Source organism: Euphorbia lathyris, chromosome 10 (assembly GCF_963576675.1).
Source record: "Euphorbia lathyris chromosome 10, ddEupLath1.1, whole genome shotgun sequence".
NCBI lineage: Eukaryota > Viridiplantae > Streptophyta > Magnoliopsida > Malpighiales > Euphorbiaceae > Euphorbia > Euphorbia lathyris.
The window spans coordinates 14,915,296-14,942,317 of NC_088919.1; the positions used below are offsets into that span (position 1 = coordinate 14,915,296).

At 32.3% G+C, this 27,022-nt stretch overlaps 2 protein-coding genes across 4 annotated transcripts; both read left to right on the forward strand.

The window, feature by feature from the left end:
- Nucleotides 1–1,639: 1,639 nt before the first annotated feature.
- Nucleotides 1,640–8,243, forward strand: LOC136209430 (uncharacterized). 3 transcript variants are annotated; one of them, XM_066000892.1, is made up of 3 exons: nt 1,640–2,304; nt 7,220–7,274; nt 8,108–8,243. In XM_066000892.1, the coding sequence occupies exons 1-2, from the start codon at nt 1,795–1,797 to the stop codon at nt 7,253–7,255; spliced, it is 546 nt and encodes a 181-aa protein (XP_065856964.1). In that variant the 5' UTR covers nt 1,640–1,794; the 3' UTR covers nt 7,256–7,274; nt 8,108–8,243. The 3 variants fall into 3 exon arrangements, with proteins under 3 accessions (XP_065856964.1, XP_065856963.1, XP_065856962.1); XM_066000891.1 differs by lacking the exon at nt 8,108–8,243 and having other exon boundaries at nt 7,220–7,474; XM_066000890.1 differs by lacking the exons at nt 7,220–7,274; nt 8,108–8,243 and adding an exon at nt 4,156–4,639.
- An 11,286-nt stretch (nt 8,244–19,529) lies between these two features.
- LOC136209604 (microtubule-associated protein 70-1-like) lies at nt 19,530–26,785 on the forward strand. The gene is made up of 11 exons (XM_066001125.1): nt 19,530–19,891; nt 20,666–20,751; nt 21,845–21,910; nt 22,026–22,196; nt 22,430–22,600; nt 23,321–23,476; nt 23,579–23,725; nt 24,132–24,203; nt 24,285–24,821; nt 24,926–25,098; nt 26,315–26,785. The coding sequence occupies exons 1-11, from the start codon at nt 19,669–19,671 to the stop codon at nt 26,328–26,330; spliced, it is 1,818 nt and encodes a 605-aa protein (XP_065857197.1). The 5' UTR covers nt 19,530–19,668; the 3' UTR covers nt 26,331–26,785.
- Nucleotides 26,786–27,022: the final 237 nt, after the last annotated feature.

The window sequence follows — 27,022 nt, forward strand, 5'->3', positions numbered from 1 at the left end:
ACTCTCCGTTCCACAATGGATTTTCTTAAGATTAATGTAGAATAATTAAAAGAAATGTAATTAAATTTAACTAAAAGACTTTGTTGTCCTTGTATTAAATGTATTAACTAATAATTTTTTTTATCTATTCTCAAAATAAAAAACAACTTAAATAAGGAAATATTTGGTAAAAAGATAATCAAGATGTATGGATTGAATTAAAATGTGATATTTTATGTAATAAAAAAATTTCTCTAGAAGGACATCTATTGTGAAATAGAGGCAGTAACAAGTGAAGGATATGAAGTTATGAATACAAATAGAGTATTATTGCATACGATTATCGAATCCTCTCCTTTTTGTCTCAAAATTTCATTTATTTTATTACGTAGCATGTTGATATCTTCTCTTTTCTATGATTAGCTTAATGTATAACTGCACTCTTGTATTTATAATGATTTGACATTTTACACTTGTATTTATATTTTGAACTATCGCGTACCTAAATTTGTTAATTTGACCCTATACTACATATCTTTGTAAATTTTGGATATTTTATATCTGTATTTGCTGATTTTGCATCAAAAATAAAATAAAACATGTTACATGTCATCGTGTAAGATTTGAAGTTTATCAAATCACTAAATATCATAAGGTTAATTGCATTAATGGTTACTTGAATTTGGAGTTAGTTTAAAAAAAGTCAAAGAATTTTCATTTTGTTTCAATTAAAGTCGTTAAATTTTTATTTTTATTCAATAAAGTCATTACAGTCATTTCAGCCTTTTTTTTTTTTCTAAATAGTGACATGACAATCACGTTAAAAATTATTGGTTTTTTTTATGTATGAAATGACTATCAAATGCCATATATTTTGATGTTTAGCCATAATTAATCATTGCTATATATTTAAATTTAAACGTTGCTAAACAAGATTATCATTGAAAAATAAACTTAGCTACCACCTTTTTGTCCATTGCTTTTAGTGCAAAAACAAACCATAATTTTGCATCAAAAAATAATGGGTAATTAATTTATTAGTTCCTATATTTTGACAAAACACACTGTTTAGTTCCTGTATTTTCAAAAACACATGGTAAGGTCTCTAACCTTTTTCTCAGTGAACTGTTTAGTCATTCCGTCTGTTTGTTACATTTTTTTACCGTTTATGACTTCGGAAATGACTAAATTACCCTTTACTATTTACCTTCAAACTTCAGAAGAGTAATCCAATTTAGAAGAAGAAGTTATTTGCATGGAGAACAATAAAAAGAACAGACTCAACGCTTACGAATTTGAACGATTAAGAAGAAAATTAAGAACAAGAACACTCAAAGTTGATTTCAGATGCATTAGAGTTTAAAGGAAAGCAAAATAAAGGAAAAGAAGAACACAAATCCAAATTGACTAACAGAATCTTCATGAGAGTCTAACGGCAGGGACTAAATAGTTCACCAAGAAAAACATTAGGGACTAAACAGTTAACCGAGAAAAACGTTAGGGATTTTAGTGTGTGTTTTTGAAAATACAAAGACTAAACAGTGTGTTTTGTCAGTAACTAATAAATTAATTACCCAAAAATAATCCATTTATTGAATACTTAATGTATTTAAATATGCCCAACTTGTGGCCACCTCTTTTCCTCTCCCTGCTAGACGTCTAGTTGTGTGTCAGGATACTTTACCTTTGTGGTTTTTTCCACTACCTTCTCTTCCATCTTTCCTCAAACCACCTCCACCACCGCCTTCTTTTTCCTTTTTTCTATACTTCTTCTCTTCTCCTAGCCAGACTCATTTCTTTTAAACCTTCGCACCTATGGAGACTAACTTAGCAACTCTAATGGGGAAAGTAAAACTCACAGATAATGAAGAAAGTGTTCTTGACCTTGAAAGTGAGTCAAACCTGTCTGAGGTGAAGGACACAAAACCGAGTCTGATCGACCGAGTACTCTCCAGTAAGCCTCTCAACATCAGAGGCATGGGACAAGCTTTTTTGGGAGCATGGAGAATTAAAGCTTTCCAGTTGAAAGAGATGGGAAATGGGCTGTTTCTTTGCGAGTTTGATTCTCGAAGAAACAAAGATAAGGTCCTTAACGATGGGCCATGGCATTTCGAACGGCAACTCGTTGTCTTTCGGGATATGAACGGAATTGATCAACTATCTGAAGCCAACCTAGATTGCTGTGATTTCTGGGTACGCATTTTGGACCTCCCATTGAACAGGCGAGATGTTGAGTCTATCACCCTTGTTGCTTCAAGACTGGGGGAGCTGATAGAAATTGACAGGGACTGCATTAGCTCTTGGAGTAAGTTCGTCAGAGTAAAGGTAAGAATAGAAATCTCAAATTCATCAAATTTATAAATATTAATCTCAAATTCTATTATTAAATTAAAAAAAACATGAAATCCTTTTTTTAGAATGAATTATTATTCAATTGGTGCAGAATAATGAACAATAAAATCTGTGTTTTATAATATTGTCTGAAATTGATCCAATTTATCAACGTTAGGGGAAAAATTGTTCTTGACTTCCAACGTTAGGGGTAAAATTACACCATTTTAGACGTTAAGGGTAAAATTGCTCCTGTATAACGTTACGGGTATTTTTGCACCTTAACCCTAAAAAAATTAAAGGCTGGTTATCAAGGAGGAGCCGAAGACGGACATCCCATCAAAGCTACCCCCGATCTCAACCCCATGAAACCCGAACCAATATTATTAAAAGAGAAAATAAAAAAAAAATAGGATTTTAATTTGATAAATCAATTACATGTATGCTATATACATGGTTCAAAATCAAAATAAATCAAATTCGAGATGAAAATTAACCAAATTAATTTGAATTAATATGAAAAGGTCATTTGAATTTATAATATACTAAAAAAATATTCCTTACTGAAATCCATATTTTATTTATTGTATATGTGATATATGTAAAATTGGATTTTAATTCGATAACTACGATGACGTACACGTAATCCCAATATTAAAATAAACTTAAACCAAAAATCTTAAAATGCACGAGTATCCGACTTATATCGATAATTTAAAGCATAACGAACAGTAAAAACATGATATTATGATAATACCGATTTATCGGGCGAGCTATGGTAAGACCAGGTCTCTTTCCTATACGTAACCGGAAAAATGAGTCTAAATCTCTCCACGGACTATCTTTATCAGAATTAAATCATATAGAGTCAATCTGAATAAAAAGGCGATGAGTCCGTACAAAAACTTTCAAAAAATGATTGGTGGCGAGTCAAAATCCAAAACAAAAGCGAAAGGCACAAGACATGGTATAAAATCAATCTAAATGAATCATTAGAACTTAAATTCTCTCTGGATTTACCTATTAAGTATTTAATTTAATCAAAATAATTAATTAATTATCTTCATTTAATCATTGACCAAACTATAATTATGGAAAATTATTAGGGTAATTTTTAAAATAGAATGATACTAATCTTCGCGTTTCAAAGTAAAAAGCGTGAAAAATCCACTAAAACGAAACCAAACCATGGAATAGAAGCGTTAATTTACTAGGTTTTGAAAAACAAAAATGGCTATATATTCGCTCTTTCATCCTCTACATATTTCCCTTTTCCATCTATCCCTTTCTCTCCCTCTCTATTTCCAAACCCCAACACTCAGGAAAAGGTCTCATTTCCATGGCTGACCAGGAGAATTGCGGTCGTCTAACACCCCTCTCTAAGGAGAAGAAGAGGGTTGTTTTAGGAGACCTGCCTAACCTCTCAAACGCCCTTGTTCTGGCGAATGTTAATCCTTCTGCTGCTCCCCTCAAGCAGATAACCAAACCAAAGCCAAAGGCTATAAGTCCTATTCTACCCAACAAGGATGACGTTTCAAAATTAAATGCTTCCAAGAATGATACTCATGATCCTCAAATTTGTCGAGTTTATGAGTCTGACATTTATCAATATCTTCATAAGTTGGAGGTAATTTGTCAATGTTTTCAATGTTTTCAAGGTTATCAAACTTAGTTTCTCAAGTGAATTGAGAAGGCATTTCTGGAAATGGTTATAACCATTAGGAGATAGAAATGGCTATAGGAACTGGCATTCTGAGAAAACAATTTCACTATTTTTTAATAAAGTATTAAGAACTATTAGGAATTAAAGAGGATTTATGTCAATTTGATGAATTTAATCCTCAGGCAGATCCGAAGAAGAGGCCATTGCCTGATTATATTGAAACAGTTCAAAAGGATGTTACAGTCTATATGAGAGGGATTTTGGTGGATTGGTTGGTGGAAGTTGTAGAGGAATACAAGCTTCAGTCAGATACTCTGTATATGACTATTTCCTATATTGATAGATTCTTGTGATTGAATGTTGTTAATAGGAAGAAGCTTCAGCTGCTGGGTGTTTCCTCAATGCTCATTGCAACCTAAGAGCATATTAATAACTAGTTTAAAGCCCTGAGTTGCTTAAGATAGATGTTGAAGTCATTTTCATTTTCACTATTAGTGTAGCAGCACATTTTAATTGGAAAAAATGCCTCAAACCAATAATAATGAGGTCAGTGTCTCTGAACTAAATTACAGCTAATTACCATTAGATTGCACCTCTATTCGTAAGCAGCAGATAAGGCTTACGCCTTAATCCGATACAGAGCATTTCTTTAGATTTATTTTTGCTCTAGAGTTTGACAGTAAAGCATAGAACTATCTGTGCTATTTAACACCTGATATTTCCAAGATGCTAAAAGTGCAGCTCTTAAAATTATTTGTTTGTTTATGCATTTTGTATCAATGCATGTAATGAAAGTTAACCAAATAAAAGTCTAAATATAAATTGCTATTTGCCTAAAGACACTTTCTAGCTTCTAAGATATTTCAAGTGAACACTCAGCTTTTGAGTGAATTAAGACGTCCAATTAACCATAACAGGTCCTGGTCATGTGAAAAAAATAAAAAGTAAATAATTGATAGCTAGAAATGCAAAAGCTCTAACATATTTCTCTGTTTCAATGGTACTACCAATACACACAAAAACAACCATTTCAGTTCAGAGTGTTTTCTTACACGTCTTAGTTTGCTCCTCCCTTTACCTCCAAGCCCACCATAACACACACATACATGCTTTTAATTATTACAATATCTCAAAAGCAGCTGACCTGACCACTTAAACAGTGTATATGTATGAGTATGTTACCTGGTAATATATTTTGTACTGTAGAGGCTGATAGTTGATGCATGCGCCAACAACATATGATGAGCAACTAAATATCGTTAGTACGAAGAATGTCCTTTGATGTAGTTTGAAACAAAATGGCTAAGAGCATCGTCCAAGGGGTGGCATGAGTCATAACCTCTTGGTGGTGCAAAGTTGAGCTCATTTATAGTAGTCTAACATGTAACTCTGTACCCAAATTCTCTGAAGCACACTTGTGCATATGCTGTGAAATCTTCCCTGCAATTAATTAATACACATTTGGTCATTTTTTATTTTCTTGTTATTGATTGATGCACAATTAAAGAGAACAAAAATCAACTAGTATATATACACAATCTTTCTGCTAATTCATCCTGCATATTCATCTTCAAGTGCATGTTGGATAGTCATAATTGTACAAGGAAACATATGCTTCAATTCCTAATTATAGAACAAAGGAAAACAACATCAATCATAAAAAAATATAGCTAATTCTTGTTTTTTGTGCATATTTTATAAAATCAGTATGGCTTACTCTCTTTGAATAAAAACTAAATAGATATTGGCTATTACAGACGGATATAAAAAAAAAAACTAAATGTGCCACAACAATTACTTTTTATGGGGAAAATTTGGCCACAAAAACTTAGCTTTTGTGGCGCTATTTATTTGCCACAACCAAGTTAAATTTTGTGGCATCATTTTTCACCACATTAGCTCTGTCGATTGAGGGTAATTTTTTGCCACAAAAAATATATCTTTTGTGGCGTACTTTTTGCCATAGTAGATGCACCTTTTGTGGCGAACATGTGTTTTATGACCAAACTGATTTTCCCACTAAATATTAGCTATTTATGGTGAATTTCTTTTTTGCCATTATAGGTTTTAGTGGCACACTTATTGTGGCAACTTCAATTTTTGCCACTAAATGATATAATGGCAAAATTTTGATATTTTGTGGGGAAAATTTCCCCACAGAAAAACTGTTTTCTTGTAGTGACTATATTATCAATATTTTTGATGTAAAAATGAGATGTTTTATGAAATGAAATTTTTCATAGGTTGCCGCTTTTAATGTGTCCTCTTTCGCTGCTGGAACTATTGTCATATGTGTTTGGTATGCATTGGTCGACTGTCCATATCTTTTTATCAAAATTTTCTTAGTAAGTTGATTTCCTTTTTATACATTTAATCTCGGTTATTGAATTCTTTCATGTTTTGAGTAGATAATTAACCCATTAAATTTAGTTCAGTTATCACCACATTAAATTTAATCGGTTCAGTTATCTGAGTTATTTGGAAATTAAATAAGTAATCTGAAGGAACTGGACTATAACTTGATTAATGTATTTGCTTTGTTATCTTTTGTCATGTTTGATTAGTTAATATATTGGCATCACTATTTCTTTTTATGCTAAAAGTTGTTTTTTTTTGTTGTCACTTTTGTTTGCAAAGTCTAAAAGTTTATTGAGGGAAGAAAATTTAAACTTGGAATGACTTAGAATTCCATTCGTAAAAAAGGATTACTTTTTAGTGGACCTCAAATTAATGGAATACGAGGTTACATTTAACGTTGACAATGATGCTTTTACTCACTTTTGATGCTATTATTTCTATGTGTGTTTATTTAGATAATCTATTTTTGAGTTCTATTATGAGTTTTGCAATCTAAAGAATCATTATTTGTTGAAAACCCAATAAAATTTTTTTATTACAAACTAACAGAATTTCATGTATTTGTTGTTCAAAAATCGATACTATGTGAAATATGTCAAGATACAAAGATTACAGACTGTATCCCTTATTGTTATTGTTGAAAAAAACAAGTCTAGATATCTTCACTTTTTAGTCTTACTGATGCACGTTAATTCTAAAACCGTGCATTGCACTTGCATGTCATGATCCATTCAATGTACATTTTTTATTGGCGTGTTCACGAGAAACATGCTGATGAACAATGAATATTCAATAGAATGAGATTACTTCTGACTTCCAATCGTCTGTCTTATAAATGACAACTTTTCTTTCTCTGTCGTAAGCTTATTGATTTGTTTCTTGCTGCAGATTAGCGACATATGGTTTAGCAGAACTGCAATTTGAGGGTGATGTGAATTGCCAGGTGAATGAAAGCTCCATTTTCTGCTATTATATAACTTTTTAATTTTTCATAATCTTATGGATTTCATTCTCAAGCATCATTATCTATTTTTTGGCACTATTTATTCTGTAAAATAATCTAAATAAATTAGATTATTATATTAAAATTAGAGCGTACTTTGTATTCTCTGAGGTTGTTATAATAAAATTAGAGTCCATTTTGTTATAATAATCAGTATTTAATAATATTGATTGAATTATTCATCATTCATTATTCAGTAGACTAAATTATAATAATTATATAGATATATTATATTTTAATATATGTAATTCTGAATAGCTACGTAATGTCAATAAAAATAAATAAAACTTCCGTGCAAAGCACGGGTCTAAAACTAGTTAAAAAATAAAGACATAGAAAAAGAAAAAGATATGGTTTAATGTCCAATTTAGCCCCTATTCTGTATCTCATAAATCTATTAAGCCCCTAATCTATTCAAATGATCAATTAGGTCCTAATCTTTTGGGGAAATCAACAACTAGAACCCCACTGCCGCAGATGGTGGTGGAAGAAAGTAACTCCGTAATGGTCAAATTTTATATGTTTTTTCAATCAGTTTCTGTGTCCAAAAAACTTGTCCAAACAGATAACCGTTCCCGTCCCTGCCCTGACGATGGAGCAGGCAACAGTGTGCCTTGCTTCTCAATAGAAACCTTCTTATTATATAAGAAACAAATGACCCAATCTTCCAGCTATAATCATATAAAAACTGTTGATTTTGGGAATTACAAGAGATAATGGTGAAATTGAAAGACCCAATTTGACTTATAGAGATTATTGACTCTTTGATACAGATGAAATCAGGAACCAAAAACTGGTGTGGAAGAGCTCCTTAGCAGCATTATCATTCTTGAAGTAATATTCTGTCAAGATTTGATGCAAGAAACAAAAAGATCCAAATTTTAAAAAAGAGCAGAAAGAATTGCAATTAGAAGAAAATGAAGAAGTCAAAACCATGTTTTGATTTTGGGTTTCCAGTTCCACGGTAAAGTGAGAGAGGCATAATTTCTAGTTGGAGAATCAAAAATATTTTGAGCCCATTAAAGACCCATATAAAATATAACCGTTACGGGGTTATCTTATTTGGACCACCATTACCACAAAAAGTTCTAATTGCTGAGTTTAAGACAGGGTTGGGGGCTTACTTGAGGATTTGAAGAGGTTGAGTACTTAATTGATTTGTAAGGTAGAGTTTAGGGGCTAAATTGGGACTTCTGCCAAAAGAAATAGAAGAACAAAAGGAAGGCTTTTTATATTAAAAAAAAGAATTAGGAGGCTAGAGCCGGTCATGCATGTAGATTTGTTTAAATCGATCTATTAATCCTTAAAATACATGAAAGAATAAAGACGGGTGTAGTTTCTTTTAGTACAACATTATTACTTTTAGATTTGATACTTGTAAGTCATTAGACTATTCATAAAACGACCGCCAGGCCAGGGAGAACGGCATGTTTATTTTTTAACATGAAAAACCCCTTCCTGTGTTTATATTATAATTTTACTGAAATCCTTTTTATCTACTTTATATCATAGAGCTTATTTCAATATTCTTTTACTTCCTAATCACTATGGCTAGAAAATAAATATAGAAATCCTAATTTGAATTAAAAATAGAATAGAACCGAGCTGAAAATAAAATTTTTTATTCATTCATTCATTTATTTATTAATCTTATCTTATCATTTATTCTTATTTGCAATTTATTAATCTTATCAGTTCAGTTGATTCAGATTTGGTGGTTCTTCTAGTTTGGCAACTGCAATTCCTTGGATTACTTGTTGCTCCATATGCTTTAATAAAGTCATCGTAACATGCATGAGGTTTATCTTGACATCTTCCAGCAAACAGTCTTCTCACCCTGCACAATTTCTCATCTTTTTCAGCACAAAATCAACACCCATGCAATCTAAATCTATAGATATATAAATATGTATATAATCAATTTCATAAAAGAAAAAAGAAGTATCTTGAGCAAGGGCAGATGCAGATAATACCATCATGCAAAAAATGAAAATGGTTGATTTCACTATAATTGGCTTCATCTTGTTAATCTTTTACTTAACTTCTACAAGTTGTGTGAGATTACTTTAATAAATGGATAGATCTGATATTCATTTACAGACTTTTGACAGGGATAATTTTACTTCACTTTCCATGACTAAATTATTAACTAGGAATAATGGTTTCCCAGTAACCTATTTTATTATTATATTTAGCTCTATTGATTTCCTTTCCTATATACATATATATATATATAGCTCTATATATTATCTCGTTCAATGCTTTCACCTTCTAATATAATGATCTGTTTTCTTTTGAAGTCCTGAACTTTTTGTTTCTTCATCGGTATGACTAATATATTTTTTGGACTAGACTTAGACTTAAAGCTTCTTGCTATAGTCCAAAGACCTGAAAGATAGAAAACAGTCAGATAGGGGGATGGAGACCGGCAAACCCTCTTCGATGCCTGAAAGATTTCTCAATGGTGAGTCTCCATCCATGGAGACCATTATATTCTAAATAAATTACCTGCTATAGCAGGTTACCAATAAGTTATCAGGTTACCTAAATGTATATTTCTCTCTCTCACTACAAGAAATCAGGTTGTTTGTGACAATATATATTGTCACATATTCATTAAAAGTTGTCACATAAAATTTTATGTAACAATAATTAGTTGTTACGGGAATTGTCACGTAAAACTCCGTTGCTAAAAGTTTTTGAAAAATGTGACAATAAAATATTGTCACAAAAATTATTATTGTTTGCGATAATAAATATATTGTCACACTACTTTTAATTGTTACAACTTTTATTGTAATTGAAAAATAAAAAAATTGTCACAAATATAATATACTGTCACGTATTATCTTTTACATTAAACTAAAATCATGTGACAATTTTTGTTTATTAGCACTTAAATAATTCTTTGTGACAATTAGTATCATCACGTATTTAAATTTATAACAATATTTTTATTGTAACAATTGTATATCAGTTACAATTTATTTTGTGTTATCACACTATATATTTCACTATTACAAATTAGGGAATTATTCATTTGTGATTAGTGGAAATATAGATTGAATTCGTCCATAACCAGTTCATCAAGATATTCACAAAGAATTTCGATGAAGATTTTTCGAGGTAATTTCCTTTCACATGCTGACAAAACCATTCTGAGATGCTTTGAGATGGGATTTGCAATAAAATATTGACAAAAGTTAAATTTTAAAAATTAAATGAATAAATACTGCATTACATTTCAATGTTTGGCTAGAAGGCAACTACTAAAGAAATTTGGTTGATACAGATACAATGGACAAAGAAAAATACAAATCTTAAAGAGAAATTTATTCCTAGAAATTAAAAGGAAGCTACAGTTATGATGTTGTTGATAAAGGGTTTGTACATCTTCTAGTTTCATTCCTCCAATTGTGACTCGTAAACCTTCCAAAGTTCTCACCTGCAGAAAACTCAAGCTCATTACATCTTCAACTAAACTAATTACATGAAACCAAAATCATAAACACATTAAACATCCTATCTCTTAGAGACTTGGACTACAAAAACAAAACATTACAAAGTCTGGTATGAAGAGTATATCCAAGGAATGTCAATAATATCATAAAATCTAGCAGACAAACTGAAAATTAAGATTATTGAAAAAAACATCTTCACCATTCTGATGATTAAGATTGCTTAGCTGCTTTATTGATTAAAGGTAACTCTTCAATCTAGTTCTCTTAATTCAACAATGCCACAAAATTCAAAATTTTACAAACTAAGTGTTGCTTTAAAAAGTGATCAAAGAACTTGAATTGCATCTTCCACAACCTCAGGATGATTAACATATCTGAAAATTGTTTTCAGTTGCAAATAGATCAACGTGAACTGTTATTTACGAGCAACTATCTTCTTCATTATTTCTGGACCTTGATTGATTACTCTTTGCTTTTGGCTGCGACTATACCGGCAGATGCTCATCCTGCTTGCTGTAATTTATGCATTTTCGCCTTGTGCTTCGACTTGAAAGGACGAAAAGAAGACGATGAAAAGAGATGAAAAACTGAAAGAACAAACCAGCAAAAGTAGGCGGCCGCAACATTTGGTGGCTGGAGAGGGAGCAAAAAGCTGAGACGTGGGTCTAAAAGTGTTTAGAGGGTTTCAGGGTTGCAAAGAATAAAGGAGGGAAATGAATTTTATTCCCGCTTTTACTCCATTTATGTCTCTCAACTTTATTTTCTTAATAATCTTTTAATTTTTTCTTAAAAAAAATAATCTTTTAATTTATCTTATTAATTTGTCATGGAAGGAAAACTATTACTTGATTTTTTAAATTTTTTAGTATTTAACAAAATATTACAATAATTTTTGTAACTATCATAAAAATATTTTTGTAAAACTATAAATATTATCACATTTTGACCCAAACGTTTTGTTAGTGAATTGCATATTTGACCCTAATGTATAAAATGGTCCAAATTTATTCCTAACGTTTTCAAGTAAGATCAATTTTAGCCATACATTACCAAAAATTTAAAAAACATGTTTGACTATTATTTAACTGTCAGATATTTCTTTAAAATAACTTGAGGCTCTGAACAGTCCCCTTAGGAGCCCCTTTTATGACATCCTGCTAAGAGAAAATTGAATTTGATAGTGTGACCACAAAGACTCGTTCTGTGGCCTCCCCACCATCCCGAGTTGAAACTTCAACAACTTGGATTCACAAAAGGCTTCCCAACAGCCACGTCCTTATCCGACACACACCTTAACCTTAACTGGAGGAGTATAACCAAGAATAATCTCAGACTAAGAATTGACCCCCACATGTTCAGGAAGAATAAGATCAACCACATCCGCATATCCGATACGTGTGGCATCACGAGGATCAACCACACTCGTAGATCCAATATGTGTGGCATCTTCATGAGGATCAACCACACCAGCAAATCCAATCCGAGTAATGCCCTCACGAGAAACACCATCCTCTGCTGGTTTCGACCCCATCACAATAGAGGTCGGCTCGTTCTCTAGAGCCTCATCCCCCTCGGAAGCCACAACTATCTGTTAGAAAAAATTAATCCAAAAAACAAACACAGAAAGAAAACATGAACAGTAAACAGGAAATTAAAAGGAAAGAGATAGACAAATCTGAGGCCTGTATTAGCAGTTTCCTTAAGACAGATCTTGCCGCTATTGACAATCGTCTCCCAGGATACAACAGATTACGCAAGCGAACTCAAACCGTGTGTAGCCTAGTTATCACCGGAGTAGGAAAACAAGACACTGTGAACAGACAAAGAGTTTTTTCAACAGCTTTTTCAAAACCTTTCAACTCATTGTGAATTTGACAATCCCATTCTATATAAATAGAACTCAAAAGATATGTCTTTTCAAAAATAAACACGACTGTACACAGACAGACATGACTGTTTACGTACGAACACGACTGTTCACGAAGGACACGACTATTCATGAAAGGAGGTGTTTGTTGGTATTAAAATTAACAAATAATTTTATTCAAAATTTTCCAATAATCCCCCACATGAATAAAATTAAAAACGAGACGATTACGAAATGGTGATAAGTTTCTACAGAAGATATCTGCATAGGATAGGTAGCTAATGTGCCTTGAGACGCGATGCTTTGAACTATTCTGCCGTTTGTGTAAACAGTGATATACCCTACATAGATATCAACATAACACGGTATGGTTCTCATGGTTATGTTCGTTATGGTCATGAACATCACCTTGTTCTGCGAGAGTTTAAGATAACTAGGCCCCACTAGTCTCCATCGAAGCGACCCCACTTCACTCTAACATAGGTGATTTTATTTGCTCAGAATTTCTGACGCATAATGTATCATTAAAAGCATATAGCTTAACCTTTTCCCGTTGGTGTCACTGTTTACATCTAGGAATGGACTTGGGTTTAACCCCTACAGTGAACGCATAAGGTTTATGCGATTAGGTTGTCCCTTTGAACCTATTTCTTGGGATCTCCAGTCAACTAGGTAGGGTTTTCCTTCACATAACGCCTCTTCTCTATGGGCTTTAGTCTCATTCCTTTCGATGATTTATCAATTTGATCTCGGTTTAACCTCTAGGTTAGCGGATCCGCTGTGTTATCCTTTCATTCTACAAAATCAACAAGGATGACATTCGTTGAGATCAATTGACTAACGGTGTTATCACACGGAAGCTTTTCTACCTGTAACTCATCATACAGAAGCTTTTATACCGCATATTCACCGATTTATATGATATTTTTCTTTTCTTCCATCATTGAAACATACTTATTTTAAGGCGATTTGATTTCTACATTTTTAGTTACTTTCACAAATTAAATCTAGCCAACTAATGTTCATCTGCCAGCAACCAACTCGGCTAGATAACATCATTGCTCAGATTTTTCAATTTGTGACATTTCACATTTCTAATGTATATCAACCCTTACGCGCGAGAATATCAAATATGGAATTTTCGCATATCATCATCATCTTTAAAGAAAACGTATTTTCTTTTATCACAAAGTCTTTAAAATTCATACCAATGAATTTTCGTAGACTTTCATTGTGGCTTATACGTTGCCACTGGTACAAGTAGGCCTAACGCCTTTGAAGTAACCGTGTTCTTAAAAACCGGATTCATCTTCAATTAACGTATATGTACCAACAGATGCCAAAAGACAATTAATCTGTTTAAAAACCAGACAATAATTGACAACTTTTTCTTCCTGGAATTCCAAACAAACCAAGTTAGAATCAGAAAATTATAATCTGTTTAAACAAACAGATATATAACAAATAAGTAACAACAAAATATAAACTATATATATTAAGTTGTCCTTCAATCTGTCCCCGTATAATGTTTCAATTATACCCTGTTCATCAAGATAATCCATCAAGTTTTCCTTTACGGTTCTTTGGAAAAACTAATCATCAGATTAAGATCACAGATTGTCCATAATAATAACACAAAAGTTATAGGGACCAAAATGAACTTAAAATCATATCAATAATACAATTACCAAAACTAGGAAAAATGAAAGCTTACTTCAGTCAAGATCACAAGATCTATTTCTTTCATTTTATCGTTCAAAGAAACAAACAAAACATATTATCAAATTGGCAGAAGCCATCTTTGCCAAAACCTTTATTCTTTCTCAACACATTCATATATATTTATATTGTAAAATTGGATATAAACCTACTGCAATACCTTTTTCCATCAAATATATTCAACATGTTGAGGTATCAACAAACAAAGTAATAAATTCAACATATGATTTTACCTTGACATTTGAATGTTATTTGTTGTGCCTGTACTAATTATTTCAACTAATCACATAACAAAACATGATTAAAATTGAGAAAGTTAATAATACTTAACTTTTGCTCATTCCAACTATATATTTCTGTCAGAACTTCGAAAGAACTAAGAATCTGTTCCAAACAATTCTTCTGTATATGTTCTTTGGTAAATCAACAAATAATTTAATCTGTCTTAAGATTGTTAGAAAAAATTAATCCAAAAAACAAACAAACACAGAAAGAAAACATGAACAGTAAACAGGAAATTAAAAGGAAAGAGATAGACAAATCTGAGGCCTGTATTAGCAGTTTCCTTAAGACAAATCTTGCCGCTATTGACAATCGTCTCCCAGGATACAACAAGCGAACTCAAACCGTGTGTAGCCTAGTTATCACCGGAGTAGGAAAACAAGACACTGTGAACAGACAAAGAGTTTTTTCAATAGCTTTTTCAAAACCTTTCAACTCATTGTGAATTTGACAATCCCATTCTATATAAATAGATTTCAAAAGATATGTCTTTTCACGAACAAACACGACTGTACACAGACAGACATGACTGTTTACGTACGAACACGACTGTTTACGAAGGACACGACTATTCATGAAAGGAGGTGTTTGTTGGTATTAAAATTAACAAATAATTTTATTCAAAATTTTCCAACACTATCATCATTACTAACAGTAATGATCAAAGAGCATTAAATGCTTCTGGCATGCTCCCTTAAAGAACACAAAATATGATATATGGCGAGCATAGACAAACCGACATCAACTCGAAAGACGCTTAACATAAATAAACACGTTACAGTCACGCTTAAGATCAAACTTAAAGACATGCAAATCAATCGATGGGAGCCCGCACAATCTCCTTATCAGTCCATTAGTTCTCGAAAATCCCAAAATATCAAGAATGTGATCCTTCATGTGAAATTTAGGCTCCCTTTTGATCTAGCAAGAATAAACAAGTATAGTGCCCCTAAGGTCAGGCTTTCTCATTCTAAAGAACGATAAACTTGACTCGGGGGACATATGATATCAAACGAATATAAAAACACCCACGTGGCACTTATTGAGTCTGAGCCACCATCAGGGGTCAGAGCTCATGCGGAATCATCACAAAGACTTAGCTCCCATACGATATAGTCTCCTAATCTTGGCCTGTCCATTGAGCCCGTTAAAGATCAACCCATTACAGCAATCACGTATGATTTCGTTAGTCACAGACCAAGTGGACTTGAGAGATACCAAACCCCGATCTGCAGGCACATGTTCACTTATTAACGTTTGACACGTAGCTCAACACGCTTCAAGACTTATAACAATATCTCCTTATTTGATCATAATATAAATAAAGTAAGAACCATCTAATGTACATTACTTCATTCATTATTGTGTTTATCCTTAATTAGTCCTTGAAAGCTGACTTAGTCATCAAAACGGGTTAGTCGGACTACGACCTCTCCTTTAACCATGTTTCTATCTTATTTCAAGCTTATAAGAGGACCCGCAGGATTTAGCCACATCACAACTATTAATTATAACAAAATTATTTTGACTACCCATTGAATTTGTTGTCACAAAATTAATAAATATTTTGTGACAATTATTTTATATTGTCGCGCAATTATATTTTAGGACAACTATAAACGTATTGTCACATATTTTAAACTTATAGTTACAACTATTAGTTGTAACAAAAATATTTTAGTTACAAATAAAATTTATTATCACAAATTAGTAATATTTTTTGTCACATTGTTTTTAGATTATCACATAATTAAATTTCGTGACAACTTTAATTATATTGTCATATATTTTAAATTTTTTAGCTACAACTAGTAATTGTAACAAAAGTATTTCGGTTACATGAAATTTTTACTGTCACAACTAAAATAAATGATTTGTGACATTTTTTTAAACTGTCACAAAATTAGTTATTGTGACCATTATCACTACAAGAAAAACACTGATTTGCTACGGAAATCTACTACAAAAAGTAAATTTGTAGGAAATACATGAAAGAGCTACACTTTCTCCTAGAAACGCGTTCTGTAGGAGATCTCCTACGTAGGCTCCTACAGAACATAAAATGTTGTAGGAGATTTTTGGAGGGAAGATTCCCTCCATAACTCACCTACAATCTCCTACAAAATAGTTGTTTCTCCTACATATTTATTTGTAGGAGTTAAATAATAATAATAATAATAATAATATATTTTGTATGTTTAATTTTTTTCTCCCTTAATTTGAAATAAAAATTAGTGGTGATAAAATTACAAATAACTCGATAACGTGACATGAAATCGACACACAATAAAAATCATTTAAAAGAAATTTTAATTTCATTAAATATATTATTTTTTTATAAAACATTTTATGTATAATTTATAATTACGTGATGGTTGCAAAGTCCATTTACTTTTTTTTAATTACTTATATCATTATTTTAAATTTATTATTATTATTATTATTGATTATTAATTATTGATGCTGCTTTTGTTGTTTTTTATTATTAAATTTAATATTAATTTGAATAACTAAACAACTCAAAGAAAATTAAATTTTATTTCAAATTTAATCAAATAGAAAAAATAATTGGTCTTTTTTTAACTAAAAATAATTGGTCTTATTCTAACCTAATACTGGTATCAATAAAATGAAAAAAAATGATTGATCCATTTTGATATTAATATAGAAAACAGAGAAAGAGAAAGGACAAATTCAATAACCTAGGGACAAATTCGATGCTTTCATCACAGCAAACAAAACGATGCTGTTTAGAAAGGGATAAAATTGTCCTTTCATCATACCACACTAGGGCTTTCTCTTCATCGTTTTTGATTTAGAAAGCAGCGCCTCCTTTAATGAAATTCATTTTCTCTGAAGAAGCAGCCGCCTCCCTCAAAGTGCTTCATTTTCTCTCAAGTTTTTCCTTTTCTTTCTTCACTGTTTTCATCTGCGAATCAGTTGAGGCTTGTAAGCTTCCATTTTTATCCTTTTTTTTCATGAATCTCGAATATCCACCGATGTATTCCTTTTAAATCCAAAGAAGCCAGATGTCGACCAGATTTTCTGTTTCTAGATATCGTTTTTGGTTCGTTTGTTAATGGATCCGTGTCTTTAAGTATGGGTATGATTCAGATCTTCGAACTTTTTCCAAGCTTTGTGTTCTTTATTTAATAAACCTATTTTTTTTCTGTTTTTGCAGATTTAAAAACTACTTTCTTCAGTTCAGAAATCAGCCTTTTTCTATTGTTTCTGCCATGCTTTGATTTCTCTTTTCTGTTTATTTTTCCTATTGTGTTTCGATCTCAGAAAGACTGTTGAGGTTTGTTAATTTAGCCTTTTTTATATTGTTTATGCTATGCTTTGATTTCTCATTTCTGTTTTTTTCCTCTTTTCACGGCGGTTGGAGAAGGAGAAGTCTAGTGTTACTCTAAGCTATGGAATTTATTTTCATTGTATTTTTCTTTTATGAATTTCTTAATTATTCGATGTTAACTTAAGATTTCTTGTTTTGCAGTGGTCAAAGCTATGGAAGTCTAGTGTTACGCCAAGGTTCAGCAAATTAGTATAGTATCAGCAGTCCTCTATACTAAATTTTTTGTCTCAAACATAGCAATGTAATTAGTTCCATAAGGTTATGCTATGCTACCACTGTCTTAATGTGTAATATCTTAATGTGTGATATTTCTATTTTTATAAATATTTATGTCTCAGTTTATTGTATGTTTACATGTTGAATAATAAAAATAATCTTTTGTATCTTTTAATTATTTTTCCACAATTTTCTTATATATATATATATATATATTTATTATTATTATGAGAGTTCCCTTCAATTCAAAATTGCTTTTATTAATATATTTAAAAAATTGCTTTTATTAATATATTTACAAAAAGAAAGATAATAATCTCCTACGGACTTTTAGTAGCAATATATATGTAGGAAATATCTCCTACAACAATCTGTAGGTGACTTTTTGTAGGAGAGTTTTCCTACAGAATGTAATATTTGTAGGAAATAATCCCCTACGATACGTTCTGCTACAAATTTGAGTCAGTAGGAGATCCGTAGCTGACTGTTATCTGCTACGGAATTGTGTTATTCTCCTACAAAATTTTCCATAGTAGATCAGCATTTTTCTTGTAATGTATAAATATGTTGTGACATATTTTATATTTATCGTTACAATTTTAATTATCACATAAAAAAGTTACAACAAATAAATCATTGTTACAAAATCATTTAATTATTTGTGATAATTTCAAAAAATGGTCAATGACCAAATTTATTTGGTCATTCAGAGTCGAAATAAGCACTAATGTCGTATGTGTATATATATAAATATAAAGAGAGATTAAGATTAATATGAAAATATACCTTTCTAAATAATACAATTGACTATATTAACTATAATTTACTATATTAAATGCAATTGTCTATCAAAATTCACGCGATAGAGCAATATGAGATTTTAAACAAGTTGATATGCGTACACTTTAAGTAAGTTGAAGGACCGGGGGGATGGACCGTTTAAGAAGGTTGAAAGATTTTTTTTTTTTTTTGAGAAAAGAAAGTTAAAAGATTTAATAGGTCAATTTAATCAAGTTCCGGTAAATAAGATCTTTTCTAACTGTAGGGTAGAAATTGAATTTTTTGAAGAAATAAAGGGGCTAAAGATGTATTAATCCATATTTTTTAATGTTATTGAGCCAAATATATAATTAATTAAGTAAATTATTTAGAGAGAATAATAGCGAGCTAAACATCCACATGTTGTAATCTAATCTCTCCCCTCTCATCATAATCAATTTAAACTGTAAATTCCCTCCTTAATCTCCTTTTTTTAATTTAATTTAAAAATTAAAATGCTCAAACCTCTCTCTCTGGTTTTAATTTATAGAGAGACAACAATTGGGTTCATTTTCAAGTTTTGGATTTGTCTTCACCTTGTTTTCAAATTCCAGTCCTTTCATTCTATGACCTTCAGCTAACCCAGCATTTCCATCCTCATCTTCCCTCTCTCCGATGGCCTCCAACTACCACTTTAGCAACGGCGATTCCGACCCTTTCAAGCCGCATCTTACCTCTTCTGCTTCATTTAAGGCGCGCAAACCCAAGCCTTATTCTAACTCAGCTTCGCCTGCTGTCCTCTCTCGAGCCGCTTCTGATGTCGATGATATCATCACTCTTTTGCACGGCTCTGATCCAGTCCGTGTTGAGCTCAACCGCCTCGAAAATGAAGTCAGAGGTATGTATTTCCTTTTTTTTTTTATATTTATTTGGGAATTTTCACCCTCTGCTTTGTTGGGATTTCTGAAAATTAGAATGAGTTAGTATATGGAATAGACATTGATATTATTGGATCGAGCCCTGGTATCCTGACTGTTGCCATTATGTGGTTAATCTAATCAATTGATGAGGATTACTATAATCAAGTGAGGGAAAGGGATAGAGTGTGGCAAGAGTTGATTTCAATTCCTGATGTTATCAGATTGTAATATATTCTTTACAACATTACCATCTGAAATAAGTGGACAAATGAATTAGTATGTTGTGTTAATTGAGAAACTTGTTGGTGCAACAAGTTTAGCATTCTTGTTTGCATATTGAAGGCGGAAATTTTCATCAAAGCCAGGAAATGATTCTTCTGATTGTGGCATTCTATGCTATGGATTCTGATGTCTACTTTCCAATTTTATTTTAACAAAATCCTAATTGATTTTTTCTTTTTATGAAAAATAATTTTTCCTAAGAGTGCTGTCACGACTCATAGAAGGTTCCATTTTTGTGAAAAAAGGTTTTGTTTGGGCTGATCTTGTTGCCTTCTAATTATATATGGAACGCAATTGTTCCAATTTGTTCTTTTGTTTCAAAGTGTTTTGGTCCTTTTCTTTTCAATAATGAATTTAGCAATGTAAAAGGAGGAAAAACCCGTTGGTCCTGTTTTAGTAGTTTTTATGTCAAGCAAAGGATGGAGTTAATCTTGGGATGTGATTGAGTATACTGTCTACTACATTTGCAGATAGAGATAGGGAACTGGGAGAAGCCCTTGCAGAAATAAAGTCTTTGAAGAATTCAGAACGCTTAAAAGACAAAGCAGTTGAAGAGGTAATATATTAATGTCAACCACAGACTTTATCTATTTCCAACAGCTTCTGAAATTTCCGTTCATTATAGCTTCAGTAAGTGCACAAGGTAAAGATGCATATGGAATATTCAGATACTTTCTAGTCCACATATCTCATCAGTTAACTACTCATGATAATAGATATATGTTTTATAATATGTAGTGATATGCTTTGACAAAAATGATTTCTGCTTGTATAGCATGTCAATTTGCTTTACATTACAAAAACTGGCAAGAAATGTAGAATTGCTTAGTAATTCTAAACTTCAAACTGCTTTTAACTGTGATAGTTTGTATCCCTTAAGAGTTGAGGAAACACATTTAGTAAGAAAAGTGGACTATTTTTTTCTTGGTGTTTGTTGCTAAATATAATAAAGTCTAGAGATGGCAAAAAATTTAAGTTTGCATTTTTTTTAATACTATCTGGAAGATTGATTTTGATTATTATAAAAGTTGAACTTTCACGCTAAAATTATGCTTTTGGGATTAAGTTATTTCAAACAAATATGATATTTGAACATAGTAACTCCTCTACATTTCTTTCTGAGCTTCTTAATCTACTGTGTTCTGGAAATAATGTTGTCAATACTTGCCTTTGATCTACATGCGCAACTGTTGGTTGTTTTTTTTTTCTTGAATTTTTTGTTTTCATCATTCTGAGAAGCAATAGTGGACTAGTGTCTTCTTTTTCTTAAATGAACTAAGAAACATTCCCCCAACTTTGAGTGGAAGACAGGGAAGTAGTCTCTTGCCTTCAGCCAATTGCTTAAAATTTTTTTCTCTAGAAGTGAAAACTAAGAAGTCAGCAAGCAAATAAGCAAATAAATCATCTTCCATGAAATAAGAAAAAGGAATTTTAGTTTTTATCGACCTTGGTAGTCCATGGTTGGCTGTGTTGAGAATTTTAGTTTTGTTGATAGATATTTGTACATACGAACACTCTTTCCTTCAACACTTGACTAATGCTATCAAAGAGCTTGCTGAATAGTGATTTTAATCTCAATGCGTTGGAGTTTCACCTTTTGTAGTTTCACCTATGCAGTGAGGATGCTCACTTTGTCTTTCTGATCGCAGCTTACAGATGAGCTAACTAAAGTGGATGAAAAGCTAAAGGCTGCAGAAGTTCTTCTTGAAAGCAAGGTATGTTTGAAGTTAATGTGATTGTGATTTCATCATTGGTAGTGAGTAAGAAGTTTGCACTTCATGGAGTTTAAAGTGATTATCTGCTCAAAGTATAGTGTATTACGGCTTGCAGAACCTTGAGCTTAAGAGAATAAATGATGAAAGAAAAGCAGCTCTGGCTGCACAATTTGCTGCAGAAGCGACCCTTCGAAGAGTCCATGCTGCTCAGAAAGATGATGAAATGCCTCCTATTGAGGCCATCATCGCCCCTTTGGAAGCAGAACTAAAGTTAGCCAGGCTGGAGGTATATTGAGAAAATTTCCCTGTTATTTTTCCAATTTCCATTATCTACAGGAACAGTATTGTATATGAATGACATGCATGCTGCCCTTTGACATTTTCCTTGAAAGCTGTTCGTGTCATCTGTGGGTGCTGACTTTCTAGATATTGTTTTGCTTGTCAGACCTTGTACTCAAGATAAAGTGCACAATGGTCTTATTAGTTTCCAATTCATGCATGACATTTTTGGCATTCCAGGTAGCAAAGTTACAAGATGACAACAGAGCACTCGATCGGCTTACAAAATCTAAGGAAGCTGCTCTACTTGAGGCTGAGAGAACAATTCAGATGGCTTTGGCAAAAGCATCCTTAGTTGATGATCTGCAAAACAAAAATCAAGAGCTAATGAAGCAAATTGAAATATGCCAGGTTTTGTCTCTTTTTCTTGCTGACTAAATGCAGTAAGCTTTTGATAGGTTTCATCGGTGGTGGATCCAGGAATTTTATGCAGTGGGATCCACACATATACACATATGAAATTTAATTGTTTTTAATTTATATGTTCAAACCTTAAGGTTTGATTGAATAGAAGGGTTTTAGAGGGTTAGTAAAGGAACAGTTTGGAAGGGTTAACATTGACAATGATCTTTATAAAATAAAACTAAATTTGTGTTAAACTTTCCTAACCTTTCCTTTACAAACCCTGCATCCAATCAAACCATAAAATGCGGGAGAGAATGAGGAGAATTCTTTGTATTTTGATTAAACAATGCAGTAAGTAATATATACAGATAAAAGGTTCCAACTAAGGAAATGGGGTAAATACAAAATCCCTATAATTTCTCTATACATTACAGCTAGCTTTATATCATATCTGTACATTCCTTAATACTTAATTAATGGAGAATTGATTCTACAAATAGTAATAGGTAAAATATAATTGTGTTATTTAGCTTTTATTTCTTTTCCATTTGTAATGGGATCTATTAAGTAAAATTAGTGTATTTTATTTTATTTCATATATAACTTAATATACAAATAGAAATTTGTTTAAAGAAAGTCGGATCCAAGAACCCCACAATCTATAAGGTAGATCCGCAAATGGGTTTCATGCACTGCTATATTTGACTTATCTTGTACATATACCAGGAAGAGAATAAAATCCTGGACAAAATGCATAGACAAAAGGTTGCTGAGGTTGAAAAGCTGACCCAAACCGTTCGTGAGCTTGAGGAGGCTGTCTTGGCTGGAGGAGCAGCTGCTAATGCTGTTCGTGATTACCAGAGAAAAGTGCAGGAGATGAATGTAATTACTGCTAGTTTGGGAACTTCTTTCTTCCAATATCAGTGACTACTCTGAGTTTACTGCTGTTGCTTGAAACTTTTTCTGATTTTTATGCTTGGGCAGGACGAAAAAAGAACTCTGGAACGTGAAGTAGCTCGTGCAAAAGTTAGCGCAAATCGAGTTGCAACTGTAGTTGCAAATGAGTGGAAAGATGGCAATGACAAAGTTATGCCTGTAAAGCAATGGCTTGAAGAAAGAAGAATGTTTCAGGTAACATATCACTCAAGTTATAGTTTTACCCAAAGTTTACTCATAAATCTATTCAGCATTATAATATCAATTACCAGTCAGATTTGTTGTCTTCAATTGGATTACCAATAAATTACAGGGAGTTTACCTGTACATATTTTCCAGATTGATTGAATGGCACCTGGGAGGGATCACAAGACAACCATTCACATTATTTATATCTTATGCTATTATAATTTGTATTCCTGAAGATAAAGATGAAGCAATAATCATCTTTGAGAATAGTTCCATTAGTGAGGGGTTCCTATTTTAATGCAGTAAATGGATTAATCCTAATTTCAATTTAAGTTTCAGTAAGGAAATTGTTGTGTGAAAGCATCAAATAAAGCAATATTTTATACAAGTTGAATTTTCTGTTCCCATGTAGGGAGAAATGCAACAGCTTAGGGATAAATTGGTGGTTGCTGAACGCACTGCGAGGGCCGAAGCTCAAATGAAAGTGAGCTATGCACTTCATTGATCTACCTTTTGCATTTGGTACTTCAATATCTGCTTCTGAATGATATGCATTGTTGCTTAGGAAAAATACCAATTGAGGTTCAAGGTTTTGGAGGAAAGACTTAAAGCATCCACTAGCAGTTCTCGTTCTACATCGGAGGTAAGAAGTTCAAACAATGGGTCTTCACGTCGTCAATCTCTTGGTGGGGGTGAATGTTTTTCCAGATCATTTTCCAATGGCAATTTGTCAAGAAAAGCATCAAGTTTACAAGCTGGCTCCTTTAGATCTAATAGTGCTGTCACATTATTAAAAAGTGCCAAAGTGCCTTCAAGATCGTTTGATGGAAGTAGTAGCTCAATGGAATCCGATAAGCTGATTCAAGAAAAGTTGAATAGAGACAATGCACCTGCCAGTGCGAGCAATGAGACCAAAGGGAGTGAATCCATTGTCATTTGCGAGGAGCATGCAAATGGGATGTCAATGGGCAAATTAAAATCAGAGCATGAGGATTATGTTTCAGGAATTTTATATGATATGTTGCAGAAAGAGGTGATAGCTTTAAGAAAAGCTTCCCATGAAAAAGATCAAAGCCTTAAAGACAAGGATGATGCAATTGAGGTTAGAACGCATGCCTCTTCCCATTTACTTAAATTCCTTGCGAGCTGCATCGCATCCCCATATCCTGTTGTTACTGATGGAACCTTTTGAATTGTTATTAACAGATGTTGGCAAAGAAGGTTGAAACATTAAACAAAGCAATGGAAATTGAGGGGAAAAAAATGCGAAGAGAAGTGGCTGCCATGGGAAAGGAAGTTGCTGCTATTCGGATTAGCAAGGAGGATGATCATAGGATGCGTCGTATTAGTGGTTCCAGGGCTGCTCAACTTTCTGCGAGGTATTATCAGTAGATTTGTTTATAATTTTCATTTATACATGGGGAAATAAAATGAAGCAAGAAAAGAAAAGATCCAAAGAAAAATAACTTAATTTTCAACTACATGGGTAGAGAGGCATTTAGACATGAAGGCCTGGTGAGATGATTGTCTCAGCACTGAAGTTGCTCCTGCCATAGAAGTTCCTACCTGATATTTTCAATCTTGATGACAAAGGAATTTAAAATTTATAACCTTGTACCAACAGTAACTGAGAACTACCATAAAGGATTTGCTAATTACTAATAACTAGAAAAGGTATTATAAATGCATCGTATTTGAGTTTAATTTTATTTCTTTTAAAATTTTACCATATTATAAGTGAGAGGAGGAGAAATAGATTCTTATTAAGAAAAAAACATTGAGAATAAAGGTAAACTTTATACTAGAAAAAAACATAGAGATTCTTTTTGCATTCGATTAAAATAGTAATAAAAATTATGTACATTGAAATAATAATAATAAAAAAGATTGAAAAAGTTCAGAATTAAGTGTTAAGTTTATGAGAAGAAGAATTAAGTTGCTATATTAGCTAATAGAATATTGACATTTTGAATGTTCCAAAAGAAATTTACATATTACTAGTTTATAAAATGTTGCTTTTCTGAAGGATTGTAACTGTACCAGGTTATTGTTATTTTCTAGTGAATTTCCTTAGGTCTAGCTAGGGAAAGATATTTGAAGAAAACTTATATTGAATTGACAAAAACTAGCTAAGCAATTTGGTTTCCACTTAGCTAATTAGACTATCTTTATTTAGTTGACTAGAGATTTTGATTAACTGAGTTAGACAAAAAGAGAAAAGTTTTCAAATTGTAAAAATCAGTGACCTAATCAATTTATTTCAGTTCAGAACCTTGGCTCATGGATCGCCCCAACCGACCTGTGAGCAACCTACTCATGTCTTTATTTTTCTGAATTACCCTTGAGACATTAGTTTTGGGGATGGAATCAGGATAAAATATGAAGTTATCATAGGCACTCTCTAAAAGTTTCTAGACTCAGAATAACTTCTTGATTAGTTGATTCAATTATATATGATACTGTGAAATGTATTACTTGAAGACATGTATGTTTTGTTCTATGTTGTAGTGAATTTGATGAGTTTGTTCATTATGCTTAGAAGTTTCCCAGTGAAATGCAACCATCTGTTACATGTATGTTTTACGATTTTCGCAGGAATGGAAGAAATTGATAGGCGAAAAAAGACAGACCAGGCAAGTGTATCTGTGATCATTCGGGTAAATGTTTTTCATATTTCAGCCACTTGTCTTGTCCCGTCTTCAGGCTCTTCATTGTCTCATCATTCATTAACCAGAAGCCTATTTGTAAAAAAAAAAAACAGACTCTAACTTGAAATTAAAAATGATAAAAAAAATGAAGGTTTGTTGTGAATTTTCTCTTTTGAGATACAAAGAAAACTTGAGAACAAACATATGTAATTATGTATAGTTAGTTCCGTCGATCTGTTTATTACTAGCTGTATCATTTTGCAAGAAGTGAAATGGTATTTCTAGTTCATAGGCAGCATTTGCTGAATGAATATAGAGTTTTTGTGAGGGAAATGCACATATTATAGGCGTTGATTTTGAATTTTTGCTGAATGATGTTTAATGCAAAAGTCTTGATATGAAGGCCAATACATCTCTAGCCCGTACTTGTCCATAAAATCAACTACCTCCCGATACTTTAAAAATGTCCTATTTACCATTTGAACTCGCTGAAGGTGACCTATTACCTCCTAAAATCCACCGTTCACGTTGCTGAGCAAGAGGAGGAGGGAAATAGGCAGTTACGAAAGTTGAGAGATTTAATGTCAAGTTAAGCAATTTCAGGGATAAATAAGACGTTTTTGAAATATAGGGGCACAATTGACTTTTTGGACAA

Excerpts from the sequence above, each read along its gene's own strand:
- LOC136209430 (XM_066000890.1), top strand. The coding sequence starts at position 1,795 with ATGGAGACTAACTTAGCAACTCTAATGGGGAAAGTAAAACTCACAGAT. Across the intron at positions 2,305-4,155 it reads GTAAGTTCGTCAGAGTAAAG|GCAGATCCGAAGAAGAGGCC; the intron begins GTAAGAATAGAA and ends TTTAATCCTCAG.
- LOC136209604 (XM_066001125.1), top strand. The coding sequence starts at position 19,669 with ATGGCCTCCAACTACCACTTTAGCAACGGCGATTCCGACCCTTTCAAG. Across the intron at positions 19,892-20,665 it reads CCTCGAAAATGAAGTCAGAG|ATAGAGATAGGGAACTGGGA; the intron begins GTATGTATTTCC and ends CTACATTTGCAG. Across the intron at positions 24,822-24,925 it reads ACAAGGATGATGCAATTGAG|ATGTTGGCAAAGAAGGTTGA; the intron begins GTTAGAACGCAT and ends TGTTATTAACAG.